This window comes from Equus przewalskii, chromosome 9 (assembly GCF_037783145.1).
Source record: "Equus przewalskii isolate Varuska chromosome 9, EquPr2, whole genome shotgun sequence".
Taxonomy (NCBI): domain Eukaryota; kingdom Metazoa; phylum Chordata; class Mammalia; order Perissodactyla; family Equidae; genus Equus; species Equus przewalskii.
The window spans coordinates 72397872-72419262 of NC_091839.1; the positions used below are offsets into that span (position 1 = coordinate 72397872).

The 21391-nt window shown below is 39.8% G+C and overlaps 1 protein-coding gene across 15 annotated transcripts in view; it reads left to right on the plus strand.

The window, feature by feature from the left end:
- The window catches only part of NCOA7 (nuclear receptor coactivator 7), a 147062-nt gene that overhangs the window by 78491 nt on the left and 47180 nt on the right, over window positions 1–21391 (plus strand). For all 15 annotated transcript variants that reach the window (XM_070557004.1, XM_070556998.1, XM_070556995.1 and 12 more), the window contains 3 exons: window positions 14061–14140; window positions 17619–17726; window positions 20850–20963. In XM_070557004.1, the coding sequence (XP_070413105.1) occupies window positions 14061–14140; window positions 17619–17726; window positions 20850–20963 (302 nt within the window). The remainder of the gene's footprint in view (window positions 1–14060; window positions 14141–17618; window positions 17727–20849; window positions 20964–21391) is intronic.

Sequence of the window (21391 nt, forward strand, 5' to 3'; positions counted from 1 at the left end):
TTGAAATTCAGTGGAGTGGGAAATATTATGCCCAGAAGGCTTGAAAGCTTTGCTGGAATGGCTTTTAGACCCTTGTCGTCCACAGAACAACAGAAATAAAAGGAATGGGGTGGAGCTCATGTATTGCCTATGGGTACCTCTCCCACTGCACACCCTGGAATCTTTCTTCTCTAAAGCTAGGGTGGGGCCTCAGTGCCTTAGTTCAGGCTGCCTTTAGGTAATTAACCAGCTACCACAGACCTGGAGGTGATGTCATGAAGTCATTCAGTTTTCATTCTTCTGGGGAAATTGCTTCTGATACACACCCTTGAGGGTTCCATTGCTTTTTCAGAAGCATATTTCTAATGAATATTAGAGAGTAACTAAAAATCCCTCATCATGTTAAGGAAGTTCACTTTATTCTTAGTTTTCTAAGAGTTGGATTTTTTTATTTTGTTCTTTTTAAAATATAATAGCTGTTTAATTTCATCAAATGCTTTTTTGGTATGTATCAAAGTGAACAGATATGGTTTTTCTCCTTCAAACAATTTATATTCATCTATCATATTAATGTTATATCCTGTATTTCTGGAATGAAAGCTTTTTGCTTATGGTTTATAATTCTTTTAACACTCAACTCTATTCAAATAGCTATTTACTTATGTTGACTGAATTATTGTTAATAATGGAATTTTTAAGCACTTACTCTGTGCCAGGCTCTGAGATAAACACTGTATCCATCATCTCATTTAATCTTTTGAACAACATTATGAGATAGTTCTTAATTTTACAGAGAAGGAAATGGAGGCACAAAGATTTCAAGTAACTTGGTTAGCATCACACAGCTGTGAGAATATGTCAGGGTTGCTAGTTGAACCCAGTTCATTTTGACCCCAGAACCAAATTGTAATTGGAAAAATGTTTGGTGACATAAGAGAGGTGCCACATGACCTGATTTTATGATTAATGTCATCAAACTGTCATAGCCAAATGCACCAGTTCCCAGTATGGGGATATGCCTGTCATTGGAAACAAATTCTGTTTATAAGTCAGGATGCCCCTTTCTTAAAAAGATCTAGAGAGACATAGACAATTTTTGCTTCTCCAAATCCCCCTCATTTAGATTCCATGGAAAGCATCCTCCCTCTTTAGACAAGGTGTGGGGGGTCCTGTGCTGTCAGCCTCCTGTACCCCATGCGGTGATCTTATGATAGAGACAGAAGGAGTGGGGAGAATGGGTTGGTCAAGGGAGTAAGCAAAGAAGGGGGGACACACCCCTCAAGTAAGTGTAAGGCCAGTGCAGAATTGGTCTTGATGTAATTTGAAAACCTGATGGTTTTCAAAGTTCTGTTTGTACTTGTTCAGATCATTGATAACAGAAAGAAAGGCAACATACTGTCTTTTCTGTCCTTCCTATATCTATGTGGAGATTATGGAATCAAGAGCAGGGGATTCCCAGGTGTCTTTTGTTTCTGTTTTCAAGTACAATAATGAATAACGTCCATTGTCCTGCCTTCAGCCGGTCCCCAGTGGTCAATGAGAGGAGCTAGATGCTCAGGTTTGAAAGACGTTGGTATTGTATCATTCTTGCTGGTTTTCCTCAGAACCAGCACATCTAGCCAGTGCTGCCTTCCTTAACCAGCCCCTCCCCCGCCCAGCACAGAGAACTGGTGGCATGAGAGGATTCGGCTTGGTGTTGCTGGCTTTGCAGGTGGAGGAAGGGACCTTGAGCCAAGGAAAGCAGCCTACTTCTAGGAGCCAGAAAAGGCAAGGAATCTTCCCTAGAACTTCCAGAGGGAACTGCCTGTTGACACCTTGATTTTAGCCCAGTGAGACCCGTATCAGACTTGGAACCTACAGAACTGTAAGATAATAAATTTGTGTTTATTTTTAATTTGAGCCACTAAATTTGTGGCAATGTTACGGTAGCAATAGGAAATTAATCGCCCTGCCATTCTCCTGACTCCAGCATCCCCGTGCCTCGCCCGCCATTGCTCTGACTTCAGTGCCCTGCTCGCGTGTCGTAAACCCCACAGGCGGCCGTTACAGCAGGGGGTTTGCTTGCTCCTTACATGGTCTGTCACCCTGGTGTTGAGCCCCACCCCTGGGTGAATCCTTACTGCTCCTTTCAGTAGTCACATTATTGAAACCCTATCTTTGCCATAGTAACTCTTCCAAAATCTACAATCCCTCAAGCCCCCGATCCTGTCTTCACCCCATTACATTTTAGCGAATGACGTTTCCCTCCTTTACTGATAGAGTTAACACCATCTATCTTGAGATCCCTCCACTTTTCGCCTCAGGACTCTGTGACCTCCCAGTTATCCATTTCCAGGTTTCCGTCTCTCATTCTCTGTGAAGCATTCGGCAGTGTTGTTTTCCGTGGCCACTGTGACATTACACTCCTCATTTTCCTGTCTTTGTAATCACCTCCCCGCCGCGCCCCCCCCCCCGCCCCCCACCCCGCTGCCATCAGTTCTGTTCACTCCCCACGTCAAATCCTTCCTCAGGTTCTGTCCTCAAACCTCAGATCTTCTCTTAAAATTGATTCACACCTTGGCAGTTGTAACCGTGTCTGAGACGTCACAGATGACCACTGCAAAGGATTCCTTCACATCTAGCCTTTATGGCCCTCCAGGCCCCAGACACCGTCCTGAACATCAGCCTCTTTTAGCCCCAGTGCTTGGAGAGAGAGGAGTCTTCTTTCAGTAAAGGTGTATCTAGGCTCTCCTGGGATGTGGGAGCCGAGAGCCTGTGTTCCAGGCACTCCTGGCCCTCGTATGGGGTGAGAGGGAGGAGGCAGGGTACCAGATCCACCTGGATTGAGGTCAACATAGGTCCCCCCACCCCATTTCAGCCCTTACCTTCCAGGATTTGAGAAACGAGAATGGGCTAGGCTAAAGGGTCTGTGTTTCATTTCTCCAGGGTTTTGGTCGCTTTTGTCACAGTTACTTTCTTATTGCACTGGGAACAACCAAATCTGAAGCCTTCTTTTCAGAGGTGGAGCAGGTAGGAGGTTCGATGACTTTGCTCTGAATGTTTTCTGAGGACACCTGGCCAGCTTTCCCCTCCGGCAGTACATACTCTTACATCATTTGCTTCACATTCCCATGAGCAAGAGGGTCAGAATTTGGGTAGGTATAAAGGTCTGAGGAGGCCTGAAGCTGGAAGTTGAGGTGTCAGTGTCGCTGGGAGATAGTTCCACCCTTGGGGATGGTCATGGGTACTCGCCTGAAACACTGGAGGGGGAGCACCATCCTGAAGCGCGGCCAAGAAGCCCTTTCCCCAGGCAGCTTGGGTCTCTTCCCAGCTCTCTTCAGGGCCAGAAACTTCTCCAGTGCTCTGTGGACTATGTGCTGCGGAACCTGTCTGGGTAAGGTATACAAGACTTCATTTACTGAGACACATAGTCTCAAACTTACTGCAAAAAAATATTTAGAAAGCAATATGAAAGCTTACCTTGTGGTATAATGACATGAAGACAATTAGGATTTAGAATGTGCCGGTGACCTCTCTGCTTTCTCTATTGAGTCAACTGTAAAGCGTAGTGTTCCATTTGTGACTTTGATAGGTTCATGTGATTTTTCCAGTATGATGTTCTATCAGTGAAAATGTTGGCCGCAATCAAATTCATCAGGCTCACGGATCTATATTAGGAAGTTTATTTAAGTATATACACTGGCTATCATATTAAGGCACAAGGCTTTCAAAGATGGGTAGGTACATCATTCATGGTCCTTACCTCAAGAATTTCAAAATCTTAGACTCTGGAGGGAAGGCTTTTTTTTTTTCTTTTAGTAATATTGCTATGAGATTTGTCTGGCCTACCCACCTGGGCCAAAGGAAAGTAATGTAATTTTTGTACTAATTCAGGTATACATAGTTAAGTTTATCCTGAAAGGTTCTGCCGGCACCTGTTTTTCCTTTGCAGCCGAGCAATATGGAAACTCACAATTTGCTTGCTTGTCACAGTGCTCCCACTGGGACCAGAGATAATTATGCACAGCTTATAGAAGGGTGTGGACCACAAGCTGCCACCATGAGAAGAGGAAGCTTAGGCTCTAGAAATAGGAAGCACCTACAAAAGGAAGTGAAGAGACTGTTCTCAAAGCAAGAGCACCCAAGTGACAGCTGTTTATGGCGACAATGGGAAGGGCAGGATTGCGGGACAAAGGGAGCAGAGCTGAGACATTCAAAGGAGTGAACACCAGTGAGGTCATAAGAGTTGTAAAATGCGATGGTTGGGTTTTTCAATAGGCTGTGTGGACTCTCCCGATCTACAGGATCTGGAGATCTAAAACACAGGCAGTAGCCTCATCCTGAAGGAATTTAGATGTGGCCGCCTGAAGGTAGGGAGGTCATTTTGTATAGTCCTTTGGTTCTATGTATGGATCTGATGGGACATACGATGTCTAGAAAAGGACTCAATAGCAGCACCTATTTTTTTTTTCTTGGTTTTTACTTTTAAATAATGTAAAGGAAATATTTAAAAGTCAGATAAATCCCATGTGAATTAACTGTTTTCCTGTTTCTGTGTTACCTTCCAGTTCTTGTCTCGTACACCTGTATTTGTTGTATAGATGAAATGATATTGTTGATCTGTGTGTATGTGGGGACGTGGGACCTCAGATGTAAGGGGCTGAGTTAATCATACTTCTCAGTTCATGGCATGTCATCACTGGTCAGAGCTGGGCTCCCTGTTATTTATTCATTAATTCCCTTTTATCCTCATTCCCCTCTCCCATTTCTCTCCCCCATTCTATTCTGTTGTGTTCAGTGTATATAGGCTTCTATTTGTATATGGTCTTGAAAAATGTGCGCATCTATTTTAAATATTTGTAATGATAGTCTGTACATCCATTTCTGTTTCTCTTGATGTAAGCATGTTGCTGTGTATATTCTGGCTCGTTATTTCTAATTACTGCCTAGAATCTCAGAGCATATCTACCACATTTTGCTTACCATCCAGCTCCTCACTGCCACAGATGATGCTGTGATGCACCTCCTCAAGCAGGTGACTTGGTGAATGTACATGAAGTGTATTCCTCCTGGGAGAGGATGTATGTCTGTGAGTTAGATTGCTGACTCATACGGGCTATATATACTTATTTGCTGGAACGGCTGTACCAGTTTACATTCTCAGTAGCACTTCACATCTCTGCCAACACGTATTATCCAGCTTTCTGATTTTCGCTGTGCTAATAGGTGTACAATAATACCTTCTTAATTTGCAATTTTCTTCTTTTTTTGTCACATTAGTTTATAACATATAAATTTCAGGTGTACATTATTATATTTCGACTTCTGTATAGATTACATCATGTTCACCACCAAAAGACTAGTTGCCATCCATCACCGTACAAATTTTCCCTTTTCCCCCTTTCGCCCTCCCCTCACCCCCCCTTCTCTCTGGTAATCACCAGTCTATTCCCTCTATCTATGTGTTTGTTGTTGTTGTTGTTTTATCTTCGACATATGAGTAAAATCATACAGTAATTATCTTTCTCTGTCTGACTTACTTTACTTAGCGTGATACCCTCAAGGTCCATCCATGTTGTCACAAATGGCAAGGTTTCATCTTTTTTATAGCTGAGTAGTATTCAATTGTGTACATACCACATCTTCTTTATCCATTTGTCTATTGATGGACACATAGGTGGTTTCCAAGTCTTGGTTATTGTGAATAATACTGCAGTGAACATGGGGTGCATATATCTTTTCAAATTAGTGTTTTTGTGTTCTTTGGATAAATACCCAGAAATGGAATTACTGGATCATATGTAGTTCTATTTTTAATTTTTTGAAGAATCTCCATACTGTTTTCCATAGTGGCTGCACAGTTTACCTTCCCACCAGGAGCATATGAGGCTTCCCTTTTCTCCACATCCTCTCCAACGCTTATTTCTTGTCTTTTTAATAATAGCCATTTTGATGGGCCTGAGATGGTATCTCATCATGGTTTTGATTTGCATTTTCCCCCAGAATTAGTGATGTTGAACTTCTTGATCATGCGCCTGTTGTGCGTCTGTATATCTTCTATGAAAATATATGTGTTCAGATCCTCTGCCGATTTTTTAATTGGGTTGTCGGTTTTTTGTTGTTGTTGAGTTGTATGAGTTCTTTATGTATTTTGGATATTAATCCCTTACCAGATATATGATTTGCAAAGATCTTCTCCCAGTTGGTAGGTTGTCTTTTCTTTTTGTTGATGGTTTCTTTTGCCATGCAGAAGCTTTTTCATTTGATGTAGTCCCATTTGTTTTTCTTTTGTTTCTCTTGCCTGAAGAGACATATTCAAAAAGATACTGCTAAAACTGATGTCAAAGAGCATTCTGCTTTTGTTTTCTTCTAGGAGTTTTATGGTTTTATGTTCAAGGCTTTAATCCATTCTGAGTTAGTTTTTATGTATGGTGTAAGATAGCAGTCTACTTTCATTCTTTGGCATGTGACTGTCGGGTTTTCCCAGCACCATTTATTGAAGAGACCTTCCCTTCTCCATTGCATCTTCTTGGCCTCTTTGTCAAAAATTAGCTGTCCGTAAATATGTGGTTTTATTTGTGAGCTTTCAATTCTGTTCCATTGATCTGTGCGTCTGTTTTTGTGCCAGTACTATGCTGTTTTGATTACTACAGCTTTAGTATACTTTGAAATCAGGAATTGTGATGCCTCCAGCTTTGTTCTTTTTTTCTCAGGATTGATTTGGCTATTTGGGGTCTTTGGTTGTTCCACATAAATTTTAGGATTCTTTGTTCTATTTCTGTGAAAAATGTCATTGGGACTTTGATAGGGATTACCTTGAATCTGTAGATTCCTTTAGGTAGTGTGAACATTTTAACTATGTTAATTTGGCTAATCCATGAGCATGGAACATCTTTCCATTTCTTTGTGTCTTCTTTGATTTCTTTCAACAATGTCTCATTGTTTTCAGTGTATAGGTCTTTCACCTCCTTGGTTAAATTTATTCCTAGGTGTTTTATTCTTTTTATTACGATTGTAAATGAGATTATATTCTTGATTTCTCTGTCTGCTGTTTTGTTGTTTGTATATAGAAATGCTCCTGACTTGTGTATGTTGATTTTGTACTGTGTGACTTTGCTGTATTCATTTATTATTTCTAATAGTTCTTTGGTGAGTTCTTTAGGGTTTTCTATGTAGAAAATCATGTCATCTGCAAATAATGACAATTTTACTTCTTCCTTTCCAATTTGAATCCCTTTTATTTGTTTTTCTTGCCTAATTGCTCTGGCTAAGACTTTAAATACTGTATTGAATAAGAGTAGTGAAAGTGGGCATCTTTGTCTGGTTCCTGTTCTTAGAGCAATAGCTTTCAGTTTTTCACTGTTGAGTATGATGGTGGCTGTAGGTTTGTCATATATGGCCTTTCTTATGTTGAGGTGCTTTCCTTCTATACCCATTTTATTCAGTTTTTATCATAATCAATGCTGAGTCTTGTTGAATGCTTTCTCTGCATCTATTTAGATGATCATGTGATTTTTATTCATTTTGCAAATGTAGTGTATCGTGTTGATTGATTTATGGGTGTTGAACCTTCCCTGCATCACTGGAATGAAACCCACTTGATCGTAGTGTACGATCCTTTTAATGTATTATTATATTCAATTTGCTAATATTTTGTTGAGGATTTTTACGTGTATTTTCATCAGCAATACTGGCCTGTAATTTTCTTTTTTTGTATTGTCTTTGTCTGGTTTTGGTATCAGGATAATATTGGCCACGTAAAATGAGTTAGAAAGCATTCCCTCCACTTCAGTTTTTTGGAAGAGTTGGAGAAGGATAATAAATCTTCTTTACTTTTATTTTTATTTTTTGAGAGTGAGGAATATTGACCCTGACCTAATATCTGTTGCCAATCTTCCTCTTTTTTTGCTTGAGGAAGATTGTTGCTGAGCTAACATCTGTGCTGATCTTCCTCTAGTTTGTATGTGGGATGCCACCACAGCATGGCTTGATGAGCAGTGTGTGGGTCCATGCCAAAGATCTGAACCCGGAAACCCCTGGCTGCTGAAGAGAAGCACATGAACTTAACCACTACACCACTGGGCTGGCCCCTTAAATCTTCTTTGAACGTTTGGAGGAATTCACCAGGAAAGCCATCTGGTCCTGGACTATTCTTTCTTGGGAAGTTTTTGATTACTGTTTCAATCTTCTTATTAGTGATTGGTCTATTTGGAGTCTCTATTTCTTCTTGATTTGGTTTTGGAAGGTTGTATGATTCTCAAAATTTATCCATTTCTTCTAGATTATCCAATTTGTTGGTGTCTAGTATTCTCTTATAATCCTTTGTATTTCTGTGGTCTCCATTGTAATTTCTCCTCTTTCACTTCTGATTTTATTTATTTAAGCCATCTCTCTTTTTTTTTCTTGAGGAGTCTAGCTAGAGGTTTGTCAATTTTGTTCATCTTTCCAAAGAACCAGCTCTCAGTTTCATTAATTTTTTTCTATTGTTTCTTTAGTCTCTATTTCATGTATTTCTACTCTGATTTTTATTATTTCCTTCCTTCTTCTGATTTTGGGCTTTGTTTGTTCTTCTTTTTCCAGTTCCTTTAGATCTACCGTTCAGTTGTTTATTTGAGATTTTTCTTGTTTATTAAGGTAGGCCTGTACTGTTATAAACTTCCATCTTAGTACTGCTTTTGCTGTATCCCCTAGGTTTTGGTATGTCGAATTTTCATTTTCATTTGTCTCTAGGTATTTTTTTATTTCTCCTTTGATTTATGTTTTGACCCAGTAGTTATTCAGTAGCAAGTTTTTAAAATCTCCATGTATTTGTGACTTTTCTGACTTTTTTTCTTATAGTTGATTTCTAGTTTCATACTGTTGTGATCATAAAAGATGCTTGATATGATTTCAGTCTTCTTAAATTTATTGAGACTTGTTTTGTGGCCTGATATGTCATCTGTCCTGGAGAATGTTCCATGCGCATTCAAAAAGAATGTGTATTCCTTAGTTTTCGGATGGCACGTTCTGTATATATCTATTAAATCCATCTGGTCTAATGTGTCATTTAAGGCCAGTTTTTCCTTATTATCTTCTGTCTGGATGATCTATCCATTGATTTAAATGGGGTGTTAAAGTTTCCTACTATTGTTGTGTTACTGTCTATTTCTCCTTTTGTGTCTATTGATATTTGAGTTATGTATTTAGGTGCTCCTATGTTGGGCGTGTAGATATTTATAAGTGTTATGTCCTCTTTAGATTGGTCCCTTTATCATTATGTGGTGCCCTTCTTTGTCTCTTGCTGCAGTTTTTGTTTTAAAGTCTACTTTGTCTGATGTAAGTATTACTACCCCAGCTTTCTTTTCATTTCCATTTGCATGGACTATCCTCTTCCATCTCTTCACTTTCAGTCTTTGAGTGTCTTTAGGTCTGAAATGTGCCTCTTGTATGCAGCATATATACGGGTCTTATTTTTTTAATCCATTCAGCCACTCTGTCTTTTTTTTTTATTTTATTAAGGTTATGAAAGTTAACATCCTTGTGAAATTACAGTTGTACAACATTATTAGTCATGTTGTAGGCACACCACTTCACCCCTAGTGCCCTGCCCCCACCACCCTTTCCCCTGGCAACCACTGATCAGTTCTCTTTGTCCATATGTTAACTACCACCTACTAGTGGAGTCATACAGAGTTCATCTTTCTCTCTCTGGCTTATTTCACTCAGCATAATACCCTCAAGGTCTATCCGTGTTGTTGTGAATGGGACGACTTTGTCCTTTTTTATGGCTGAGTAGTATTCCATTGTATATATATACCACATCTTTATCCAATCATCAGTTGCTGGACACTTAGGTTGGTTGCATGACTTGGCTATTGTGACTAATGCTCCGATGAACATAGGGGTGCATGGAACTTTTAGAATTGCTGATTTCAGGTTCTTAGGATAGATACCCAGTAGTGGGATGGCTGGGTTATAAGGTATTTCTATTCTTAACTTTTTGAGGACTCTCCATAGTGTTTTCCATAGTGGCTGCACCAGTTTGCATTCCCACCAGCAGTGTATGAGGGTTCCCTTTTCTCCACAGCCTCTCCAACATTTGTCACTCTTGGTTTTGGATATTTTTGCCATTCTAACAGGTGTAAGGTGGTATCTTAGTGTAGTTTTGATTTGCATTTCCCTGATGATTAGTGATGATGAGAGCCACTCTGTCTTTTGATTGGAGCATTTAGTCCATTTACATTTAAATAACTATTGATAAATATGAACTTATTGCCATTTTGTTACTTTTTTTCTGGATGTTTTTGTAGTTCCTCTTTTCTGTTCCTTTCTTTTTCTCTTGTTCTCTTCCCTTGTGATTTGATGATGGTCTTTGGTGTATAGCTTTTTATAGTATCCTCATAATCCTTTCTCTTTATTTTTTGTGTTATTATAGGTTTTTGGTTTGTGGTTACCATGAGGTTCATATATAATAACCTATGTAAATAGCAATCTGTATTAAGTTAATGGTTTCTTAAGTTCAACGTCATACTAAAAGCCCTACACTTTTACTCTCCCCTCCGCTATGTTTCATGTTTTTGACATCATATATTGCCTTTTAATTTTGTGTGTCCCTTAACTTCTTATCATAAATATAGATGGTTTTAATGCTTTTGTTTTTTGACCTTCATACTAGCTTTATAGTTGGTTGATCCACTTTACTATATACACTTTACTGTATATTTGCTTTACCAGTGATCTTTTTTCTTTGATAATTTTCTTTTTCCTATTTGTGGCCTTTTCTTTTCCACTTAAATAAGTCCCTTTAACATTTTTCATAAGGATGGTTTAGTGGTGATGAACTCCTTTAGTTTTTGCTTTTCTAGAGCACTCTCTCTCTCCTTTCATTCTGGATGATAAGCTTGCTGGGTAGAGTATTCTTGGTTGTAGGTTTTTTCCTTTCAGCACTTTGAATATATCATGCCACTCCCTTCTTGCCCTTAAGGTTTCTATTGAAGTCAGCTGATAGCCTTATGGGTTTCCTTTGTATGTAACTTGTTGCTTTTCTCTTGTAGCTTTTAGGATTCTCTCTTTAATTCTTGATGTTTTAATTATAATGTGTCTTGGTGTGGGCCTCTCTGGGTTCATCTTGTTTGGTACTCTCCATGCTTCCTGTACCTGGATGTCTGTTTCCTTCCCCAGGTTAAGGAAGTTTTCAGCTATTATTTTTTCAAATAATTTCTCTGCCTCTTTCTCTCTTCTCCTTCTGGGACACCTATACTCTGGATGTTAGTAGGCTTGATGTTGTCCCAGAGACCCCTTAGACTGTCCTTGTTGTTTTTAATTCTTTTTTCTATTTAGCTTGGGTGATTTCCTCTACTCTGTCCAGATCTCTGATCTGTTCTGTGTCATGTACTCTGCTGTTGATTCCTCCTAGTAAATTTTTCATTTCCATTATTGTATTCTTCAGCTCTGATTGGTTCTTTTTTATATTTTCTAATTCTTTGTTGAAGTTCTCACTGTGTTCATCTATTTTTCGCCCCAGTTCAGTAAGTATCCTTATGACCACTAGTATGTACTCTTTCTCAGGTAGATTGTTTTTCTCTGTTTCATTTAGTCTTTTTTCTGAAGGTCTGTCCTTTTTTTTATTTGGAACATATTCTTTTGGATCCTCATTTTGCCTCCTTCTCTGTGCTTATTTCCAGGTATTACTTAGATCAGTTTTGTCTTCCAATCTTAGAGATTTGGCCTTATATAGGAGATGTCTTATGGGGCTCAGGAGCATGCTTACCTCTCATCACCCATGCCAAATGCTCCCGGGGTGTGCCCTGTGTGGGCTGTGTGTGCCCTGTGTGTGTGTGTGTGTGTTGTTGCAGGGCTGCTATTGCTGCAGGTATGCAAGTAGGCTGGGCTGGCCCCTAGGCTGGCTGGTTGTGAAGCCCGGCTATGTCTGGCTGCTACTGGCTCATTATTGGGTTGGGTAAGCCTCCGGCATGGCTGGCTCCAAGGTCTGGTAGCACACAACTACTGCAGGTTTGCTGGTGAATGACTCAGGCCCCTAATGTGCCTGATTATTAGGCCTGTGGGTACACAATTGCTGCAGACCCCTGGTGTGACTCGCTGTACAGCCTGGCAGTGGCATTGCTCAGCTGCCTTGGGTGTGGTGGCGCAGGGCAGACTGCCAGTGAGGCTAACTGCATGGCATGTGGCTGTTGTTAGCTTGCTGTTAGGTGGGGCAGGCCTCCAGCATGGACTGGCTATGCAGCCTGGTGGTGCACTGCTGCCTTCAGGTGCACTGATGGGTGGGGCAGGCCCTCGGTGCAGCGGCATGCAACTGTTTCAGGCACGTTGGTAGGCAGAGTAGATCCCTTTTGTGGCTGTTTGCTAGGCCCAGTGGTGCAAGTGTGCTACAGGTTCGCTGGTGGGTGGAGCCGGTCCCTAGGACAGGCTGCCTGTGCTGCTGGCTGCGCTTGATTGCCTCTGGTGCTCTATTAGGCAGAGCAGGCACCTGCGCTAAAAGGCTAGAGGAAGAATTCCATTGGTACCTGCCAGCATCTGTGTCAGCATGGCTGAACAAGGTCACAATAATGGCTGCCACCAGTGTGTCAGTCCCTGGGAAGTGAGCCCAGCCATCTCCTGCCTCTCTGGAATGTGCTCCGAGCTTAGTAAGTGAGTCTCTTACCAATGGGCTGTGCACTTTTCTATCTGGTGTTCTTGTCCTGATTTCTGGGTTGAGTGAGTCTTTGCTTGGGCCCTTTAAGTGCAGGTTTTTCTTTCCCTGAAGTTATATAGTTTTCCTGGATATATTCCTGGTTGGTTTTCAAAGCCAGGTATTTGGGGATCTCATCTCTCTTGTAGCTGGATCTAAGGGCTGGCGTGCCTAATGTGGAGCTCAAATCCCCTGTATCTCCAGGTAGAGCTCCCTACCTTTGAGATCACTCCCAACTGTGAAGTGCTGTGAGTAGGGTGTAATTTTTTCCTCAGCAGGGCTGTATCTCTGCCTCTTGTACCCTTCTCTGTGTTGTCCCTTGTTATAGAGGTTCTTTTCATCCAGTTTCCAGATCTCTCTCAGAGGAAATTGTTCCACAGGTAGTTGTAGGTTTGTTGTGTCCGTGGGTGGAGGTGAGCTCTGGATCTTCCTACATCACCATGTTCTAAACTCTCTTTAATTTTCAATTTTCTGATCACATACAAGTTAGAGCATCTTTTCTTAGTTAAATCGATTTTATATTCTTTTTGTCACTTATATTCTTATCCATTGCAATATATCTCTCTAGTTTTTTTTTTTCTCTTTTTCTCCCCAAAGCCCCCAAGAACATAGTTGTGTGTTCTTAGTTGTGGGTCCTTCTAGTTGTGGCATGTGGGATGCCGCCTCAGCATGGCTCGAGGAGCGGTGCCATGTCCGCACCCAGGATTCGAACTGACGAAACACTGGGCCGCCTGCAGTGGAGCACGCGAACTTAACCACTCGGCCATGGGGCCAGCCCCTGTCTCTCTAGTTTTTAATATTTGGCTTGATATATCAAGATGTATTTAACCATGATGAATAGGTTGAATCACCTGCAGCTGCCAAAGGTCGACCATTTTTGATCTATAAAATCTGTAGTTCAACTTAATATCTTGTTGGACATATAGGTCTTTCCAAGTTTTATTCTAAGTAGTGTTATAATAACTATATGCTGTGACATGCAGCATTTTTCTCCTTTTAGATTTTTTCTTAGGACAGATTCCTAAATGAAGGCTGACTGAGTCAAAGAATGAAAATTCTTATGATTATTGTTACATTTTCACAAATCGCTTTCTAAAAGGGCTGTACTGATTTACCTTATGCATCATTTATATCATGACTGCACTAGTTTTACTCTTTCATCGTCATTGTACATTATCATTTAAACTATTGTTTTTAATAACTGTAAAACATTACCTCACTGTTACTTGTACTGTTTGGTTATGGTTAACATTAATCCTTTATTCAAGTGTTCATTGACAAACAGTATGTTTTTGTGAATGTGGTCTATTTGTGCCGTTAGTATGTTTTTCTATTAGTGTCTTTTTTTTTAAGTCAGTTTGAAATCTAACTATAGATTACCTATCCTCAATTCCTGAAAAAGAAATTATTCATTTACGTGCATTTTGTTCTTCAGATGACAATCAAAACAAAACACATGATAAAAAAGAGAAGAAAATGGTGGTTCAGAAGCCCCATGGTACTATGGAATACACTGTAAGTATAAACAGGATGGTATGAATGTTTGTTAATATTACTAGATTTACACAATGTTTCTCCCTGACACATCCTGCCCCTTAGCTGCGTTCCTCTTGTATACCTGTTAAATAAAGAAGCTTCTTAAGACCTGTTCTCGGTCATTTCTCTTTCCTTCGTATTTTGTCCCCAGACAAGCTCATATAAACCTGTGACTTGAATTATCTTTGACGTGCCAATGACCACCTATTTTAGGTCTATATCCCGTACGTTGCTTTTGAGTTTCAAAACCATAGATTTAGTTGCCTACTCAACATATGTACTTAGACCCCCACAATTGGTCCTTTTTCAAGAAGCAATGGCTCTATCATCCATACATTTCTACAAGCCAGAGCCTTATATTTGACGTCTTCCCATAACTCTCCATGTTCAGTCTTACCTGTGTGACCACTTGGTAAGTCTAGGCCACATCCCTTCATTTCACTCTCTCTAGAATCATGTTCCTTTACATCCTTTATCTAACTTTAACATTATAGATTCACTAGTGTGATTGTTATTTTAATGTTTATCTTGTACCTTAATTCACATATCCTTGGATAGAGAGTAGACCCCTTTTTGGTCACCATTGTATTTCTGGTGCCTTGCAGGCGGTCAACTCTGCATTGTTGGATCAATAGATGAATAGTGGTATGTATGTGTCCATTGCTGCACCTCCACACTGTGTGCCGTTTGCTCATCTCTCACACTGCACATGAGCTCCTGGAGGCCAGGAGCTGTGTCTTTATCCTAGGCCTGGCAGAAAACAGCACTCAGTTATGGATCTGTTTTAATTCACTCTGAGATAGCTTTGTTGAGAAGTGTCCTCTGACTTCTAAGAAGAAATTAAATGCTATTGCCATTGCCTGGTCATGTTTTCATAATGTGTATTTATTTTATACTCATTATTTGTGTGCCATGCCAGCTCTGTGTAAGGCAAAATGCAAGAGCTGATCCCTCCCTGGCATTTCTTCTGGAATGTGAATCTTCTCCACGCCTCTGTAGAGATGTGTTGAAGAGCCCTGGCACAGGCTTTCATGCTCGGTGTTCTGTGAACATCTCTAGGTGTCTTTCTGTGGCTTATAGGCCTCGTCCTTTCCAGAAAGGCTTTGGGTGATTATATATCTCACATTACCACTGTTTACAATATGTTGTTGACCCCGTTACACGTATGCAGTGTCTTACCTCATTGCAGGCCCTCAGGAAGTGTCGGATTATTTATTATTAACAACATATTAATTCTAAAGCCACGTGTGTATCTAGCAGTGTGGTTCACACACCCCTCTAAAGAAGTGAGAAGTGTTGTTTGCTAGGAGACACTTCACATAGGATATACTAAACAACGTGGTGAGAATAAAAATCAGCCCTCAAATTAATTACTATGAACTGGTGGTGAAGTTGGCAATGCAACTGTGTCCAACTGTTTGATTTATATGTTTTGGAGATTGGTTCTCTTTGGCAGGTTATTTTGTGTACTTGTCATTGGAAATAAAAGGTGATTCGTAACTTCATGTCTAGAGAACCATGCTGGTGCTTACCAGATTGTTTATGTGACTCCGGGGCTGCAGATGTTGAAGCACTCGGGCTTAGTTTTAAACATTGAATGATACCAGGATCCTTCCCAGCGTTTGTGGCTTCATTCTCTAAATATGTCATATCCTTAGGTGATAACTCTAGATTGTTAAAGTTTTTCTCCTTCTCTGAACCTCCTACATGCAATATCTTCTACAAGCTTTTTCGTAAAAATATGAAGCAAATTTATTGATTGTTTGCCATGTAGTAAGTGTTATGAAGCAGAAATTACAATTATCTCGAGTTGATGGATGAAGAAACTGAGACACCAAGAAGTTAAGCAAATGACCCAAGGTCACACAGCTAGCGAGTGGCAGATCTGGAATTCAGATCCAACAGTCTGGCTTTAGAGTGTATTCTCAATCTGTGTCTTGTACTGACTCTAAACCCTGAAAACCCCTGAAATTGAATATGTTATATAAATATATAATATTGGAAAATATATATATTTGGAAACATTTTTTTCCAATTTTAGTAGAGATGGTTTTGCCCAGAGGTAGGGGCATATGTTATTAAATTTCAGTGATTTTTAGAAACATATGTATTTATGTCCTAACTTGTTCTAAAAAGGCTGTGAGGTGAGTATAGTGTAATTGTAACTGTGAAGTTGCTTGGCCTGACACAGCTCGCCTCTTTGGTGGGTTTCTGATGCTAAAGGCAGCGGTGAGTTTCATTCTACATCTGTCTTTTCGTCAGTCCACAACCTCCTGCAGCCACCTCACATCTCCACCGAATTCAAGGCTCACCTGTGGAGCCAGTTCTGCTTATGGGGACAGCCACGCATCTTGACCCAGGGCTGTAGATGGGAACTTCTCAGTGACATTCACCGGAGGGACCTCCCACTAACAGGTTCCATCCAGTGACCCTGGACAGGGAGTCTGTCCTGGTTATTGACCTGACCCCAGGAGCAGACTTCTTTTTAAGGGGAGCTTTTTGACTGTGAAGTTTCTCATCTTCTCAATGCCTCTTTATTCCTGTTTCTTCTCTATCAGAGAAGGAAAGAAACATATACACCTGGAACATATATCACAAATTTTATAGATTTAGAGAAGAACTCTAATTTGTTTGACCACGAGAAATTGTCTTTTTCTTTTTTTTTTTGAGGAAAATTATCCCTGAGCTAACTGCTGCCAATCCTCCTCTTTTTGCTGAGGAAGACTGGCCCTGAGCTAACATCCGTGCCATCTTCCTCTACTTTACATGTGGGACGCCTACCACAGCATGGCTTTGCCAAGTGGTGCCATGTCCACACCCATGATCCAAACCAGTGAACCCTGGGCCACTGAAGCAGAACGTGTGAACTTAACCACTGTGCCACTGGGCCAGCCCCGGAAATTGTCATTTTAATGACAGTGAACAATTTTGGTAGCTAATCTGAATTTCTTTCAGATTTCCCTGCCTTTCACCATATTCATTCGTCAAATATTTGAGTGCCTGCTCTGTGTCGGGCACCGTGGGGAAGATGACCATTAACAGGCCACCATTCAGGAGCCTATAGTGCAGTGAAGAGACAGGAAAATAGGCAGAAAAACGCAAAGAGAAAATAGCCGCATTTTCCCTGTGGGTGGTATGCGTGTATGTTTTGTTTCTTGTCTTCTTACAGTTTTATGTTATGCCTCAGAGTCCTCTACTCTATACACCTAAGTTGTGCCAAAGTAAGTTTAGAAGTCTATTAGTGGACAGTGAAATTTGAAGGTAAGGGAGCCCAGAAATGAATAACACTTGAAACTTTTTTCCCTAAGAACTGAGAATGTATTCACTCTTTTTCATAATACATCTGGATATATGTATTACTTTTTTATTCACTCATATCACAAATAACGTCTATCAAAAGGAATTTTGTGGGATTTTTTGCTTTGTGTGTTAAGTCTCGTTTGTTTGATTGTTCTAGGCTGGAAGTCAGGACACCTTGAACTCTATAGCACTGAAGTTTAACATCACTCCCAATAAATTAGTGGAAATGAATAAACTTTTCACACATACTATTGTTCCAGGCCAGGTAATGATTTTCTTGTTGAGTATTCATTTTGCATTTATCTTTTATTGCCATTTTTAATGCCTCACTATTAGTGTTACAGAATTATCATCAATGGTAATGTTCATTGGGTTAGTCTTTCCTCTCCTTTAGATCCAAGAATTCTGAAAGCATCCTAGTACTTACGAACTGTTCAGAGATGAATGCTTTGCAAAGGGTTAACACAGTTTGCTTAACTATCATTAGTTTACATTGCATTTATTGGCTAGTTTATTGTGCTTTTAATATTTATGTTCTTGGCAAAAGGAGAAATTAGTATACTGCCAGTACCAGGTAACTGAGCAGAAATGTGCATTCAGACTTTTCAAAAATTAATAAATTTTCATCTCTAGGAAAATTAATAGTTGATGTCAATCTCTTTTTTGGGGGAATTCCTTATAAAATATTGCTGCATAATGTGTAACTGACCCATAGTAAAGAACCTAGGCATATATTTACTAACTCAAGGCTGAAGACTATAGTCACTGGAATTTAGTAAAATAATTTCAGGTGATTCCTTATTTTTTTACTATGTCCATAAACAAAATATTGGTACTAATTAAGTTCCAGTAGCCAATAGGAAGTATAAGGACTGTTTTAATATGCCTACTATAATGGTAAAAATAGCAGAAATAGGAGCCGCGAAGCTTTGTTTCTGACTGGCCTTGTAGTAGCTGTTTGACCTGGACAGATCACTTCCTTTTTTGGATCTGAGTTTCCTAATCTCTGAAATTTGGGGTTGCGCTGCGTTATCCCAAATGTCCCTTCTAGCCTTCACTGTGCTGTCCAGCCCTCATATAACCCAGCTGTACTCACGATTTTGCTGGCAAAGGTAAGGAACCGAGAAGAGTGAAATTGATTGAGGAGCTTTCAAAAACTGTCGATGACCTTTTGCTGTCAAGAATTTTTAAATCTTCTATCTCGGTGCCTGGAGGGGTAGGTATCCCTCTCATCTCAGTAAATCAGATAAATTCAAGCCAGTTTATCTGCTGTGGTTCCAGAACATTTGAGACTCACCCTTTTAGAGACTGATTTGATGGTTACCTTGAGGTAGAGACTAAACTGGTCTCGCTGGGTGAGTAACCACATGTAGGAAGGGATTTTCAGAGGAAGTGACCTGGAAGTTTCTTGAACTGAAATCTTATTCTAGACTTTTTGTTGCTTCAAAAGACCAAAAACAATATCAGACAAACTTAAAAAGAAATAACTGAAGCATAAAAAATTTTTAGAAGATCCTGAGTTTGGCTGTTCGTTCTGAAACTTCTATCAAATTTGAGGACATATACCAAGAGTGTCCTTTTTCAAGTAGTTTATCTTGAGCACACTCAGAAGTTACCTTGCAGATATATGGCTTGAGATGTTTTATATTCATGGGGCACCTTGGCTGCACATACATGGACAAATTTCTAGGCTAAGATAATGACTGTTTTGTTTTATGAGGAAAAACTTTAGGACCTCAGATCCCCCATTTGCCATGTTTTGGAGCAGACCCAGAATGATTTTCTGAAGTCAATAGGAAAACTTCACCCCTGCCCACAATCCAGGCTCACTTCCAGGCTAAGGGAGCACATGTTCTCATGTTCCGCACGTTCAGCTGTCACCTCTGTCTACAGTGCAATGAATTGTTAAAGCACAGGAATTACCCCTTTGATCTGGCATTTAGAACACATCAGACAATGGAATCACAACCTGTGTTGCCTAACACTTGTCAAAAGCTCAGGTGCAAAATAATGTTAATGGAGAATTGCTTGGAAAAAGTGCCAGCAATTCGTTCCTCTAGTCTAGATACATGAGACAAATAAGAGAGCTGTATATCAAGACCACATCATTTCCGCTCTTCGTAAATTGCTTTTACGCAACTCTAAACTTTGGCATTTCCCTTTGACCCACATTGAAGACGTTAGAAAGAACAGTCCTCTAAAACTGGTTATTATATTTACTGTCAATGTGTCATCAAGGACGAACAGTTCAATCTAGGACACTCCTTTTTTTTAAGAGATTTGATGGAGAATACTTGTACTTCGGAGAAACTGATTTGTTATTATCTCATGGAAATTGAATTCTGCTAACTAATGATATCTATCCCTCTGCATTGGTTATTTGGAAACTCAGGGCCAGTTTTATGGGCCACCTCTCAACAAGTGTTTGGTAATTTTGGAGCATGTACTTTTAGTAGTAATCAATCCTCATCTTATTTCTCCTTGATGTTGTTTTTCCTACTTTTATCATAATATGTCTTTTGTTGTTCCCTCAAATTTTTTTCTGGAGTCAAGAGTGATTTAAATAACTCAAGTTAGAAGAGATATGTGACTGGAAGATGGGAGAGCGTGAATAATAATATTGAACAGTTGTTATATGACTAGTTCTGAATTAAGTTTTATAACATTAGAGGTCATCATTTTAACACTGTATTGATATATGCCAAAATGTAGCATGTCCTATTAAAAGAATTTTGAGTGACAGGGTCGCAAGAACACTTTGGGAACCAATGTGTTTTGCAGAAGGAGACTATTTTGTACAATTCGGGGGATTTTTTTTTTTCAGATTACCCAGTGATGGAAGAGAAGGTATTGAGATTATTAATATTACCTTGTACAGTTTATTGTATAAGGACCTTACTCCGTTAACACTCAGAGCCTGCTTAGCCTTAGCGAGCCTGGATTTGTTCTGTTTCTTCCTGACACAGGTGTTATGTTTAGAAGCATTCTGTGCTACTTTCTCCTCTATTCCTTTGTATTGTTAGTGTCCTCCTCTGGAAGACTCTTCCCTTCATATCCAAATCCTACCTAACGTTCAAGGCTTCATTTGGACCCATCTGTTTCACTTGGCCTGCCTGGAATACTCAGCCACCTTGCTCTTCCCTTTTGTGAGGTCCTGCAGTGTCTGCAGGTGTGTTATGTACCTTTTCCACTGCACACATTCATATGGCTGAGTATCATTTCATGGATTAGTCTAGAAGACCCCAAGTTGCAAATGAGTTCCATGAAAGCCAACTGGGTGTGAGTCATGCACCCAGCAAGATACTGTGCAGAGAGTAACCGCTGTAAACACTGCCTAGTGGTTTGCCTGATTCTTGGTACTCACCCAACTTTTCTTTCCTGTTCGCAGGTTCTTTTTGTCCCAGATGCCAACTTTCCTTCCGGTACCTTAAGATTATCCTCCTCCAGTCCTGGTGCTACTGTCTCTCCTTCATCATCAGATGCAGAATATGATAAACTGCCTGTATGTATGTCATTCACACCCTGAAGTTCATATTTATCAAAAATGTTTTTTGAGTTATAGAATTCTACATGTTATTTTCACAGGATTTCATCTGAAATTTTCCTCAAAGGGGTGGGGTTATTTGTCATTAGTTGAGAGAACGCAAGCTATCCAAAAGAAGCCTGTTCACTTTTAGGTCTCAAAGGCAGAAATGCATGCCTTGTTTACATAGAAGCATGAAGTTAAACTCTCAATGAGACTGATAGTTTGTTTGTGCTAGTTTTACTCCTTTTTCTAAAGAACTTGAACCATGAGTCAAATATGAATTCTTTCATTTAGGTTATTTTCTAAAGACATTGATGAGCCATTTTTATGGGTTCATACAAATGCACTTTTTTTTTTTAAATGTTAGTTTAATTTGGATACTTACTGTTTGTGATAATTTTGAA